Source organism: Sarcophilus harrisii, chromosome 5, assembly GCF_902635505.1.
Source record: "Sarcophilus harrisii chromosome 5, mSarHar1.11, whole genome shotgun sequence".
NCBI lineage: Eukaryota > Metazoa > Chordata > Mammalia > Dasyuromorphia > Dasyuridae > Sarcophilus > Sarcophilus harrisii.
In genome coordinates this window covers 29011731-29028198 of record NC_045430.1, presented here as the reverse complement: position 1 = coordinate 29028198, position 16468 = coordinate 29011731, and the positions used below count along the sequence as shown (strand labels likewise).

Below are 16468 nucleotides of genomic sequence, written 5' to 3'. Positions count from 1 at the left end.
GAAATTATTTAAATGAGATATAATTTGAAAAGATTTTTTCTGAAGGCCTGATAACTGATAACATAGAAACTAATGCTGTTTTTTTTCCAGATAGTGAAAAACATAAGCTATTATATAAACAAACCCTGGTATGATGTGCTCCATGTGTAATAAGCTTTCTATGGAACAGCCCTTTACGACACTATGTCTTCTTTGAACAAATCAATGACATTAAGAGGACTATGGTTGTATTTCATGATTAATAAAAATGTCACGGATGTCATTTTGGTAAAAAGAAAAAAAATACTAATAATCATAGATGCTAATGCTTAGGTTGCAAGGGTTCCATGTCTCAGATTGACTCCCCACTTGAAATCAAAAATCAGGGGGTCAAAGGCAGCCAGTATTAGGCAGATGCTTGAATGGAAGGAAGGGAGAGATGAGGGTAGCAGGCTTTCCTGGCGGGGTCTGGCCATTGAGTCTATTGCCCCTTTCTCCCAAATGATGATTTATGGTGTTGAGAAGTTGTTGGAGGACCCTGCCAGTCACAGAACACCAGAGAAGAAAAAGTCTTGAGGGTGTGAGCTTTAATCTAGGAGAGTTATTGAGCCATGTACCCTGAGAAGGAGCAAAGACCCATGTCTAGAGTTTAAGCTTCTTTATTTAATGGTCATCCTTGGATGGCTAGCACTGACATCCTGTGGGAGTGCCATTGCTTTACCTTCATACACCATTGTGACTACTTATGGCAGCCACTGGGCATACAGAGAAAGAGAAAGAAGACACTGGGTGGCAGATTGAACTAGAAATCAGGAAAACCTGGGTTTGGACCCATTAATCAGTCAATAACCATGGATTGAGTGCCTACTATATACCAGGCACTGTGCTAAGAGTTAGGGGTGTAAGGCAGTCCCTGCTCTCAAGGAGCTTACAATGTAAAGGAAGAGACAGATGGCTCTGCACAAATAAGCCAAATACTGAATGAAAAGGAAATAATCACCAGAGGGAAAGCAGTAGAATTAGGGGGGGGGGTTAATACAGGCTTCCCATGAAAAGTAGGATTAACTAGGACACGAAGGAAGCCAGCAAGGGGAGACAGAGGGAGAGCATTCTGAGCGTGGGGGAAAGCTAGAGAAAATTCCCCAAGCCAGGAGGAGTGTGGAATCTGCTTCCTGGACAAGGAGGATCCCAGGGTCTATCTAGGGTTCAAGGCATGAGAAAATTGAAAAGTGGTGCTGGCAGAGGGGCTTTGATCACCAAGTAGAAGGCTTTGTATTTGACCTTGGAGCTGGTGGCAGGAAACTGAAATATTGAGTAGGAGAGTGACGTGGCTTGGACCTTGTGTTTTAGGAAATTCGCTTTGGCGATTGAGGGGAGGATGGACTGGAAAGGAAAGAGACTTGTAGCAGGCAGATTTAACAGCAGACTGGAGGTTTTAGCAACCCCCGACACTGACTAGCTCTGTGACCTTGGGTAAGGATCACCTGACAGCTTTCTGCCTCAGTTTCCTCTTTTGTAACATAGTGAAAAAATAGCACCTAACTTTGAGGTTTGTTGTGAGGATACAATGAGGGAATATTTGTCAAAGTTCAATATATATGCAAGCTGTTGGTACTGTTGACCATTACTCGTCCTCCTCTTCCTCCTCCTCCTAGTAATTACTTCTATTCCTACTCCTGCTACTACTACCACTACTATTGCCTCCACTACTGCTATTATCAACTACTATCACTACTAGAGGCTATTGATACTACTAACTACTAGCATCAGTAATACAAACTATAGCAACTACTACTACTACTATAATCTCCACTACTGCTGCTACAAACAACTATTATCACTACTAGAGACTAATGATACTACCAACTATTAGCATCATTAATACAAACTACAGCAACTACTACTATTATAATCTCCACTACTGCTACTAGTAACAACTACTATCACTACTAGGACCACTGATATTACTAATTACTAGCATCACTAATACACTATATAAATTCAACTAATACAAACTACAGCAACAACAACTACTACTACTATTGACTCCACTACTGCTACTAATAACAATTGGGACCCATAGATATTACTAATTACTACAATGACTAATACAAACTACAGCAACAACTACTATTACTATTGCCTCCATTACTGTTACTTTTAACAACTACTATCACTACTAGAGACTACTGATACTACTAACTACTAGGATCACTAAGACAAACTACAGGAACTACTACTACTACTACTATTACTACTACTACTACTACTACTACTACTACTACTACTACTACTACTATGGATTCCCCTACTGCTACTAGTAACAACTAATATCACTACTAGAGACCACTGATAGTACTAACTACTAGCACTAATTTACAAACTACAGCAACTCCTGCTACTACTACCACTACTATTGCCTCCACTACTGCTATTATCAACTTCTATCACTACTAGAGGCTATTGATACTACTAACTACTAGCATCAGTAATACAAACTACAGCAACTACTACTACTACTATAATCTCCACTACTGCTGCTACAAACAACTCCTATTACTACTAGAGACTAATGATACTACTAAATATTAGCATCATTAATACAAACTACTACTACCTCCTCTACGGCTACTAGTAACAACTATCACTACTAGAGATCACTGATAACTACTAATTATTAGCATCACTAGTACAAACTACAGCACCACCTACTGCTGCTACTATTACTATTACTACTACTGCCTCCACTAAACTACTAGTAATAACTACTATCACTACTAGGACCACTAATATTACTAATTACTAGCATGACTAATACATTTTATAAATTCCACTAATACAAACTACAACAACAAGTAATACTATTACTATTGTCTCCACTACTGCTGCTAAAAACAACTACTATCACTATAAGGACCACAGATATGGCTAATTACTAGTAGCAACTATTGCTACTACTACAAGTGCCTCCACTACTGCTGCTAGAAACAACTACTATCACTACCAAAGACTACTGATAATATTAACTACTAGCACAACTAATGCACTTATAAATATCACTAATACAAACTACAGCAACAACAACAACAACTACTACTACTACTACTATTGTCTCCGCTACTACTACTAGTAACAACTACTATCTTCATTGGGACTATTGATATTACTAATTACTAGCATCAATAACACAAACTACAACAACAACAACTACTACTATTACCTCCACGACTGCTGCTAGAAACAACTAATATCACTACTAGAGACTACTGATAACTAACTACTATCATCATCACTAATACAAACTACAGCAACAATTACTATAACTATTACGTCCACTACTACTGCTAGTAACAACTATCACTACTAGAGAACAGTGATCTAGCATCACTAATACAAACTACAGCAACAACTACTATTACGTCCACTAACTGATACAATTAACTACTAGCATAACTAATACAAACTACAGCAACAACTACTACTAGTATTGCCTCCACTACTGCTACTATTAACTACTACTATCACTACTGTGACCACTGAAACTACTAACTACTAGCATCACTAATACAAAATACAGCAAGCACTACCCCAACTATTATCTCCACTATTGCTGCTAGTAACAATTAATATCACTACTAGAGACTACTGATATTACTAACTACTAGCATCACTAATACAAAGTACAACAACAACAACTACTACTACTACTAACTACTATTGCTTCCACTACTCCAACTAGTAACAACTAATACCACTACTAGGACCACAGATATTATAGTTACTAGAATCCCTAATACAACCTACAGCAACAACTACTACTACTACTATTGCCTCCACTACTGCTGCTAGTAACAATCACTATAACTACTAGGACCACTGATACTATTAACCACTAGCATAACTAATACACTATATAAATATCACTAATGCAAGCTACAGCAACAACTACTACTACTACTACTATTGCCTCCACTACTGATACTAGTAACAACTACTGTCACTACAAGGACCACTGATATTAGTAATTATTACCATCACTAATACAAACTAAAGCACCAACAACTACCACTACTACTATTGCCTCCACTACTGCTGCTAGTAACAATTACTATAACTACTAGGACCATTGATACTATTAACCACTAGCATAACTAATACACTATATAAATATCACTAATGCAAGCTACAGCAACAACTACTGCTACTACTACTACTACTATTGCCTCCACTACTGATACTAGTAACAACTACTGTCACTACAAGGACCACAAGGACCACTGATATTAGTAATTATCACCATCACTAATACAAACTAAAGCACCAACAACTACCACTACTACTATTGCCTCCACTACTGCTGCTAGTAACAAGTAGTATCATTACTAGAGACCACTGATAATAGTAACTACTAGCATCACTGACACAAACTACAGCAAGTACTACTACTACTATTATCTCCACTAGTGCTGCTACAAACAACTACTATCACTACTCAAGACTACTGATACTACTAAATTAGCATCACCAATACAAACTACAACAACAACTACTACTGCTATTACCTCCACTACCACTACTTGGAACAGCTATCACTACTAGAGACCTACTAATTATTAGCATTATTAGTACAAACTACAGCACTTACTACTACTGCTGCTGCTGCTGCCTCCACTACTGCCTCCTCTACTGCTATTAGTAATGACTACTATCAGTACTAGGACCACTGATATTACTAATTACTAGTAACACTAATACAAATTACAGCAGCAACTACTACTGCTACTACAATTGCCTCCACTACTGCTGCTAGTAACAACTACTATCACTACTAGAGAATACTGATACTATTAACTACTAGCACAACTAATGTACTATATAAATATCACTAAAACAAACTACAGCAACAAGTACTACTACTATTACTAATATTGCCTTGACTACTACTACTAGTAAAAACTACTATCACTACTAGAAATTCCTGATACTACTAACTACTAGCATAATTAATACAAACTACAGTAACAACTACTACTACTATTATGTCCACTACTGCTGTTAGTAATAACTATCACTACTAGAGACAACTGATACAATTAACTACTACCATCACGAATACAAATTACAATAACAGCTACTATAGTATTGCCTCCACTACTGCTACTATTAACTGCTACTATCACTAGTATGATCACTGAAACTACTAACTACTAGCATCACTAATACAAACTACATCAACAACTACCACATTATCTCCACTACTGCTGGGAGTAACAACTAATATCACTACTAGAGACTAGTAATACTACTAATTACTATAATCATTAATACAAACTACACAAGCTACTGCTACTACTACTACTACTATTACTACTATTGCCTCCACTACTCCAACTAGTAACAATTACTACCACTACTAGGACCACAGATATTATTAATTACTAGAATCACTAATACACTATATAAATATGAGTAATACAGCCTACAGCAACAACAACAACTATTACTACTATTGCCTCCACTACTGCTACTAGTAACAACTACTATCACTACTAGGACCACTGATATTACTAATTATTACCATCACTAATACAAACTAAAGCAACAACAACAACTACTACTACTACTATTGCCTCCACTACTGCTGCCAGTAAGAACTATTATCACTACTAGGACCACTGATAGTACTAACTACTAGCATCATTAATACACTATATAAATATCACTAATACCCACTGAAGCAACAACTAATACTACTTCTATTGTCTCCACTACTGCTGCTACAAACAACTACTATCACTACTAGAGATTGCTGATAATATTATTAGCATCAATAATACAACTACAACAATGACTATTACTATTGTCTCCACTACTGCTACTAGTAACAACTACAATCACTACTAAGACCACTGATATTACTAATTACTAGCATCACTAGCATCACAGTATTATCTCCACTACTGCTGTTAGTAATTACTATCACTACTAGAGACTACTGATACTACTAACTACAAGCATCACTAATATAAACTACAACAAATATTACTACTATTAACTCCACTATTGCTGCTAATAACAACTGTTATTACAAGTAGAGACTACTGATACTAACTACTAGCATCAGTAATACAAACTAGAGCAGCAACAACACCTAGTACTACTTCTAGTATTGCCTCCACTACTGCTACTAGTAACAGCTATTATAACTACAAGGACCACTGATACTACTAACTGCTAGCATTACTAATACAAACTACAGCAACCAACAACAAACTATAGCAACAACTATGACTAATATTGCCTCCTGTACAGCTACTAGTAACTACTACTATCACTACTGGAAGCTAATTATACTACTAACCGGTTGAATCACTTATACCAACCACAGCAAAAACTACTACTACTATTATCTCTATTACTGTTGCTAGTAACAAATAGTATCCCTATTAGAGACTACTGATATTACTAACTACTAACATCACTAATATAAACTCCATCAACAACAGCTACTATTACTACTATTATTGCCTCCACTACTGCTACTAGTAATTACTAGTATCACTACTAGAGATTACTGATACTAATAACTACTATCATCACTAATACAAACTACAGCAACAATAACTACTACTACTTCTACTATTGTCTCCACTACTGCTACTAGTAACAACTATTATTACTGTTTGAGACTAGTGATACTACTAACTACTACAAACTTTAGCAACAACTACTATACTATTACCTCTACTACTGCTATTGGTAACAACTATTATCACTACTAGAGACTCCTCATTCCACTTACTACTAGCATCACTAATACAAACTATAGCAACAAATACTACTACTATTATTTCTACTATTACTGCTAATAACAACTACTTTCACTACTAGACACCACTGATACTACCAGCTACTAGCATCTCTAATATAAACTTCAGCAACAATAATTACTACTATTACCTCCACTACTTCTACTAGTAACAACTATTATCATTACTAGGACCCACTGATACTATTAACTACTAGCATCACTAATACAAACTACAGCATCAATAACAGTAACTACTGCTACTACTCTTGTCTCCACTACTGCTACTAGTAACAACTACTATCACTACTAGGACCACTGATACTACTAACTACTAGAATCCTGAATACGAACTACAATAGCAATTACTACTCCTATAGCCTCCCCTACAGGTACTAGTAACCACTATTATCACTACAAGGGACTACTGATACTAATAACTACTATCATCCCTAATAAAAACTTTAGTAACAACAACTACTACTATTACCTCCCCTACAGATACAAGTAATCAGTACTATCACTGCTAGAAACCAATGATACTACTAACTACTGGCATCACTAATGCAAACTAAAGCAACAACTACTTCTCCTATTGTTTCCACTACTGCTACTAGTAACAACTATCTCTACTAGAAACTACTAACATCACTAATACAAACTACAGCAAAATGTACTACTAATATTATCTCCACTACTGCTGCTAGTAACCACTAGTATCACTACTAGAGATTAGTTATACTACTAATTACTAGCATCACTAATATAAACTCTTATCAACAACAACTACTCCTATTATCACCACTATTGTTGCTAATAACAACTACTCTCACTACTAGAGACCACTGATAATATTAACTACTAGCATCAGTAATAAAAACTACGGCAACAACTACTACTACTATTACCTTCATTAGTTCTGCTAGTTAAAATTTCTATCACTACTAGGCACAACTGCTACTACTAACTTTTAGCATCATTAATATAAACTACAGTAAGAACTACTACTACTATTAACTCCACCATTGCTGCTAATAACAACTACTATCACTACTAGAGACTACTGATACTACTAACTCCTATATCACTAATACAAATTATAGCAGCAATAATAACAGCTACTACTAATAATAGGAAGCACTAATACTACTATTAGCATCACTAATGCAAGCTACAGCAACAACAACTACTACTATTAATGCCTCACCTATAGCTACTAGTAACAAGTACTATCACTACTTGTGACCACTGATATATCTAACTACTAGCATCACTAATATAACTTATAGCAACAACTACTACTATTACCTCTTCTGCTGCTACTAGTAACAACTTCTATCACTACTAGAGACCCCTGATACTAGTAACTACTAGAAACACTAATAGAAACTACAGCAACTACTTCTACTAATTTCTCCACTACTGCTGGTAGTAACAACTAGTATCACTACTAGAGCCTACTGATACTACTAACTACTAACATCACCAATACAAACTACAGCTGCAATAACAACAACAACAACAACAACAATTACTACTACTACTACTACTACAACTAATATTGCCTCCACTACTATTACTATTAAGAGCTACTATCAGTACAAGATCACTGATATTACTAATTACTAGCGTGACTAATACAAACTACACTTATAACAGCTACTACTATTACTATTGCCTCTGCTATTGCTACTAGGAACAACTACTATCACTACTAGAGACTATTGATATTACTAACTACCAGCATCACTAATACACACTACAGCTGCAACAACAATTACTACTACTATTACTATTACCTCCACTACTGGTACTACTAACAACTACTATCAGTACTAGGACTACTACTATTACTAATTATTAGCATCAGTAATACAAACTAAACAACAACAACTACTACTACTATTGCCTGCACTATTATTACTAGTAACAATTACTCTCACTACTGATACTACTATTAGCATCTCTAATACAACCAACACTAACAACAATGACAATTACTAACACCACTACTACTATTGCCTCCACTACTGCTGCTAGTAACAACTATCATCACTAGTAGAGACCACTGATACTTCTAACTTCTAGCCTCACTAATACAAACTACGGCAACAACTACTACTATTATCTCCAGTATTGCTGGTAATAACAACAACTGTCACTATTAGAGACTACAGATACTACTACTTTCATCACTAATACATACTACAGCAACAGAAACAGCAACTAATACTACTATTATTGCCTCCACTACTGCTACTAGTTACAACTATTATCACTAGTAGAAACTACTGATAGTACTAATTACTAGCATCACTAATATGAACTACAGCAACAACAACTACTACTAGTAATGCCTCCACTACTGTTATTACTAACAACTACTATCAGTACTAGGACCTCTGCTATTATGACCTACTAGCATGACTAATACAAACTACACCAACAATAGCTACTAGTACTACTATTGTTTCCACTATGGCTACTAGTAACAACTATTATTATTACTAGAGTCTATTGATGCTACTAACTTTTAGCATCAGTAATACAAACTGCAGCAGCAATAACCACAACTACTACGACTACTACTATTGCCTCCGCTACTGCTACTAGTAACAATTACTATCACTAGTAGGACCCATGATACTACTAACTACTAGCATCACTAATACAAACTACAGCAACAACTAATATTACTGTTATTTCCACTACTGCTACTATTAACAACTACTGTCACTACTAGAACCACTGATACTACTTAACTATTAGCATCACTAATACAAACTACACCACCAACTACTGCTATTACTATTGCCTCCACTACAGTTACTATTAACAAGTACTATCACTATTAAAGACTACTAATACTACTAACTACTAGCATCACTAATTCAAACTACAGCAACAACTATTACTACTATTGCCTCCACTACTGCTAGCAGTAACAACTACTGTCACTACTAGAGACTACTAATACTACTAACTACTAGTATCAAAAATACAAACTACAGCAACAACAATTACTATTACTACTATTGCCTGTACTATTGATAGTATTAAAAACTACCATCACTACAAGCACCACTGCTACTTCTAACTTCTAGCATCACTAATACAAACTACAGCCACTACTACTACTACTACTACTACTACTACTACTGCCTCCATTGCTGTTACTAGTAACAACTACTATCACTACTGGACAACACTGATACTACTAACTACTAGCATCACTAATACAAACTACAGCAAGAAGTACTACTACTATTGCCTCCACTACTGCTACTAGTACATCTACTATTACAACTAGAGACTACTGATACTGCTGTTTACTAGCATCACTAATATTAAGTGCAGCAACAAGTACTACTACTATTACCTCCACTACTTCTGCTAGTAACAACTACTACCACTACTAGGGAGCACTGATACTACTAAGTATTAGCATTACTAATACAAGTGACAATAAGAACTACTACTACTATTAACTCCATTATTGCTACTAACAACAACTACTATCACTACTAGAGACTATTGATACTACTAACTAGTAGCATTGCTAATAAATACTACAGCAGCAATAACCACAATTTCTAATACTACTACTGCCTCCACTACTGTTACTTGTAACATCACTATCACTACTATAATCCCGAAACACTAACTACTAGCATCACTAATATAAAGTACAATAACAACTACTACTACTATTTCCTCCCCTACTGCTACTAGTAACAACTACTATCACTACTGGACACTACAGATACTACTAACTACTAGCCTTACTAATACAACCTAGCAGCAACAACTACTACTCTTATCTCCAGTATTGCTGCTAATAACAACTAATATCAGTCTTAGAGACTACTGATACTACTAACTACTAATATCCCTAATTTAAACTACAGCAAACCTACTTCTCTTATTGCTTCCTCTACTGCTACTAGTAATGACTACTATTATTAGTAGGCCCACTGATACTACTGACTACTAGCATCACTAATACAAGCTACAGCAACAACTACTACCATTATTGCTTCCACTACTGCTACTAGTAACAACTCCTGTCACTACTAGAGACCAATGATACTGCTTACTTCTAGCATCACTAATAGAAACTACAGCAGCAACTACTACTACTACTACTACTACTACTATTGTCTACACTACTGCTACTATTAACAACTACTGTCACTACAAGGACCTCTGATACTACTAACTTCTAACATCACTAAAGCAAACTAATACAAGCTAATAGAAACTACTACTACTACTACTTCTACTACTATTACTACTACTACTTCTATTGCCTCTATTACTGTTACTAACAGTAACTAACAGTAACAACAGTAACAACTAAGTAGTAACAACTGCTATCACTACTGAAGACTACTGATACTACTATTAGCATCACTAATACAAACTACAGCAACAACTACTAGTACTATTACCTCCACTACTTCTGCTATTAAAAAGTACTATCACTAGGAGGGACCAGTGATACAATTATCTACTATCATCACTAATACAAACTGCAGAAACAACTACTACTACTATTATCTGCATTAATTCTGCTAGTAACAACTGCAATTCTAATTGTGGCCACTAATACTACTAAATATTAGCATCACTAATACAAATTACAATAATAGCAACTACTACTATTAACTCCACTATTGCTGCTAATAACTACTATCACTACTAGAGATTATTGATACTACTAACTACTTGTATAACTAATACAAAGTACAGCAGCAATCACTACAACTACTACTACTACTACTGCCTCCAGTACTGCTACTATTAACAATTACTATCAGTACTAGGACCACTCATACTACTAAGTATTATCATCACTAATACAAACTACAGCAACAACTACAAGTACTATTATGTAATAGTACTACTATTACGTCTACTACTGCTACTAATAACAACTACTATCACTACTGGGGACCACTGATACTACTAACTACTAGCATCACTAATACACACTACAGCAAGAACTTCTACTACTATTATCTCCACTGTTGCTGCTAATAACAGCTAGTATAACTCCTAGAGACTACTGATGCTACCAACTACTAGCATCACTAATAGAAACTACAGCAGCAATAACCACTACTACTACTATCACTTCTACTATTGCATCCACTAATGATACTTGTAACAACTACTATCACTACTAGAGACTATGGATACTATTAACTACTAGCATCACTAATACAAACTACTGTAACAACTACTACTACTATTACCTCCACTCCTGCTACTAGTAACAACTACTATCTTTACCAGATACGACTGATACCACTAACTACTTGCATCACTAATACAAACTAAAGCAACAACTACTACTACTATTCTACTTCTGCTGCTAGGAACAACTACTATCACTACTAGAGACCACTGATTCCACTAACTACTAGCATCACTAATAAACACTACAACAGCAATACTACTAATACTACTACCACTACTACTATTGCCTCCACTACTGCTACTAGTAACAACTACTATCTCTACTAGATACTACTAACTACTTGCATCACTAATACAAACTACAATAACAACTTCTATTACTATTAACTCCACTATTGCTGCTAATAACAACTACCATCACTACTAGGACCACTGATACTACTATCAGCAGCACTAATACAAACTACAATAACAACTACTACTACTATTAACTCCACTATTGCTGCTAATAACAACTACTATTACTATTAGAGACTAGTGATACTACTAACTACTTGCATCACTTATACAACTACAGCAGCAATAACCACAACAACTACTACTACTATTACCTCCACTCCTGCTGCTAGTAACAACTTCTATCACTAGTTGAGACCACTGATACTACTACCTACTAGCATCACTAATACAATCTACAGCAACAACAACAACTACTACTACTAACTCCACTTCTGCTTCTAGTAACAACGATTATCACTACTAGAGACCACTGATACTTCTAACTACTAGCATAACTAATACAATCTACAGCAGCAATAACAATAACGACAACTACTACTAGTACTACTACTACTAGTATTCCCTTCACTGCTGCTACTAGTAACAAGTACTATCACTATTAAGACCACTGATACTACTAACTTTTAGCATCACTAATACAGACTACAGCAACAACTATTACTACCCCTACTACTACTATTACTATACCAACAGTACTACCACTAACTTCCATTATTGATGTTATTAACTACTACTATTGCTAGAACTAGCTAGTACCACTACAATTACCATTACTAATCACTGTTATTACTACTGCTAAGTACTAGTACTGCTTTTATTACTATTTTACTCTGGAGAATCTATCTATCCACCTATATATCTATACATATATATTGATATATCTATATACATACAAAATTAATGCCAAATGAATTTGAATTGAACCTTACAGATTTCAACACCCTGGATCAAGGCCCCAGTCATCTCACCCTATTTTTAGTCCTAGTTATCACTGTCTTTCCTCTGATAGACACATACATCTGAGGTCAGTAGTGGGTGGTTTATCTTTACTAAGCCCCCCAAATAGTATAGAAAACACAGTCCTGGCTATGGGATTTTGGACAAGTCGGTGTTTCTAGTTGGAAATTCCAGATAATAATAGATGTCCTGACTGTCTGAAACAGATGTTGTGAGTGTCAATTAAACAGTACATCTGAGCAAATTACCTAATTAGTTAATGAGGCACATAAATAGACACAAGGGAAGTAGACATCATGGGGATTAGGCAGAGTTTTGAATTTAATGTCGTGAGAAATCTTGGTAGAAAGGCATCTTTGGAAAACGCACCACTCTTTCTGGCCATCCAGACATTTTTTATATTCAGAAGCAGTAAGTGATTAAATGGCACCTCAGACCCCAGAATGGGATTTTAAAGGTCCTTTCCACCCACATATTTCCTGATAGCCAGGGTTCAAGAAATTTCTCAAAGTCCCTTCCCATTATGACTTATGATAGCATGTAGAATAGAGTATTAGACTTGAAGCTGAGGTCTGGGTTCAAGTTGTACCAATTAGCAGAGGACTAGGCAAAAGATAATAATTGCAGCCACCTTAAAAGATTGTGAGAATCTATTGAGAAAATCCACATAAAATTCTTTGTGGATGTATTAACAAAATACATAAATATTAGCTGTTATTATCATACCTAGGTATGTAGTTATTGTTTCCCTGATACAAGATCCTTGAGCATACTTGCTTCTCTTCTTGCAGTGGGTAGAGTACACACGGGAAACCTCATCTTTCTGAGTAAAAATCTGGCCTCATTCACTAAATAGCTGTTTGGCCCAGGGCAACTCATTTATCTCTGTTTCCCTCAGTTTCCTCATCTGTAAAATGAGCTGGAGAAGGAAATGGCAAATTACTCCAGTGTCTTTGCTAAGAAAACCTCTAATGGAGTCACTGATTTGAAAACTGACATAACTAAACAACAGGAACAATATTTATCATCATAATCATTATTATTATTGTCATTGTGAGATTTGAGCTACAGTAAGTAGAAGAGATCGGTTTAGAGCTGAAATTCTCAACATTGTTTGTTTCATGGACCTCTTTGACAATCTAACCACTCTTCAGAATAATGTTTTTAAATGCAAAAAATACATAAGATTATAAAAGTAATTAATTATATTGAAATTTAATTATCCAAATATCAAAAAACACAAATAGAAGTTCACAGACTTTCCTCCCTCCCAAGGATGCTGGACTTAGGACATTGGTTATTATCATTGGGATCATCTTTATTGTTTCATTGGTTGAAATAATGACCTTTGTTTTTTACTTTCCAAAATCTCACATTTCCATGTAAAAGAAAATGCAAAAGATGAACCTATATCATTCATTACTCTGACCAAGGCCAAAGAGGATTTGACTCCAAGTAAACTAAAGGTAATTTTAACATTTCACTTTTTACACAGTGCATAATCACTCAATCTTTGTGCCTTTGGCCATGTCTACTTTTAGGGGTGTGCTGCAAAGTGATACTGTGTCTGAGTCAAACTTTGAAGAGACAGAGGTAGAGAATGATTTTTATTTTGAATAATTATGCTTTATTTATTTTAACATTTAAAGAAATTTGAATTCCAAATTCTTTCTTTCCCTCGAGTCCCTCCCCCAACCATAGGGAAAACTAGCAAAATGATATCCATTTATACGTGAAGTCATGTAAAACATATTTCCATATTTTAAAATTCCATATTAAATTTTTAAAAAGCAAGAAAAATAGTTAAATGAAAAAGTGTGCTTCAATCTGCAATCAGAATTCATCAGTTCTTTCTGGAGGAGGATGGTATTTTTTCATCATGTCCTTTTGAAATGTCTTGAATCATTATCTTTATCAGAGCTAAGACTTGCCCAGTTGATCATTGTTACAAAATTAGTGTTACTGTGTACAATGATCTCCTGTTTCTGCTCACTTCACTCTGTATCAGTTCATATAAGTCTCCTCAGGTTTTTCTGTACACATACAATACAGTATTCCATAAGTCACATATCACAACGTATTCAGCCATTCCCTAATTGATAGATATCCCTTAAATCTCCAATTCTTTGCCCCCACAAAAAGAGCTGCTGTAAATATTTTTTATACAGATATATCCCTTTTCCTTTTTTTCCTTTAATCTTTTTGAGATATATGTCTAGTAATGGTATGACTGAGTCAAAGGGAATGCAGTTTATAGCCCTTTGGGCATAGTTATAAATTGTTCTTCAGAATGGTTGGACCAATTCACATCTCCACTAACAGTGCATTAGGGTTTCAATTTTTCTGCATCTCCTTCAACATTTGTCATTTTTCTTTTCAATCATGCTAACCAATATGGTGATATCTCAGAGATTTCTCTAATCAATATGGTGTTAGGGAACTTTTTCACATAACCATTGATAGCATTGATTTCTTCTAAAAATTTCCTGTTCATATTCTTTGGTCATTTATCAATTGAGGAATGGCTCTTATTTTTGTAAATTTGCCTCAATTCCCTATATATTTGAGAAATGGGGCCTTTATCAGAGATACTTGCAAAAATTCCCTCAGTTTCCTATTTTTCTTGTACTTTTGACTGTGTTGATTTTTTTGGTAATTAAAATTACATATTTTATTTTCTCTGATGCTATGTCTTGTTTGGTCATAAACTTTTCTCTTATTTATAGATCTGACAGGTACATTTCCCCATACTCCTCTAATTTATTTATGATACCATTCTTTATGTTTAAACCATTTATTTTGACCTTATCTTGATATATGGTGCAAGATATTGATTTATACTTAATTTCTGTCAAATTGCTTTCTGATTTTCTTAGCAATTTTTTTTCTAGTTCTATAATTCTTTAATAGCTTGAAATTGGTATGGCACGGAACAAGTAAATTAATTTAAGTAGAATTGTCATTCATATTACATTGGCTCAGCCCACCCATAGGCAATTAATATTTCCCCACATTATTTAGATCTGTCTTTATTTGAATGAAAAGTTTTTCTAGTTATGTTTATATAATTACTGGGTTTGTCTTAACAGGTATAGTCCCAAGTATTTTATAATGTCTACAGTTATTTTAAATGGAATTTTTCTATCTCTTCCTGCTGGATTTTGGGAGTTTATTCTTTCTAAAATAAAAGATATAGAACAAAGTCTGGGGGTTTCTATTCAG

The 16468-nt window shown here is 35.0% G+C and overlaps 1 protein-coding gene across 1 annotated transcript in view; it reads left to right on the top strand.

Moving 5' to 3' along the window:
• Nucleotides 1-16468, top strand: part of CFAP54 (cilia and flagella associated protein 54) — a 299509-nt gene that overhangs the window by 190536 nt on the left and 92505 nt on the right. Inside the window, exon 50 of the mRNA XM_031939791.1 lies at nucleotides 14636-14712. Within this exon, the coding sequence (XP_031795651.1) occupies nucleotides 14636-14712 (77 nt within the window). The remainder of the gene's footprint in view (nucleotides 1-14635; nucleotides 14713-16468) is intronic.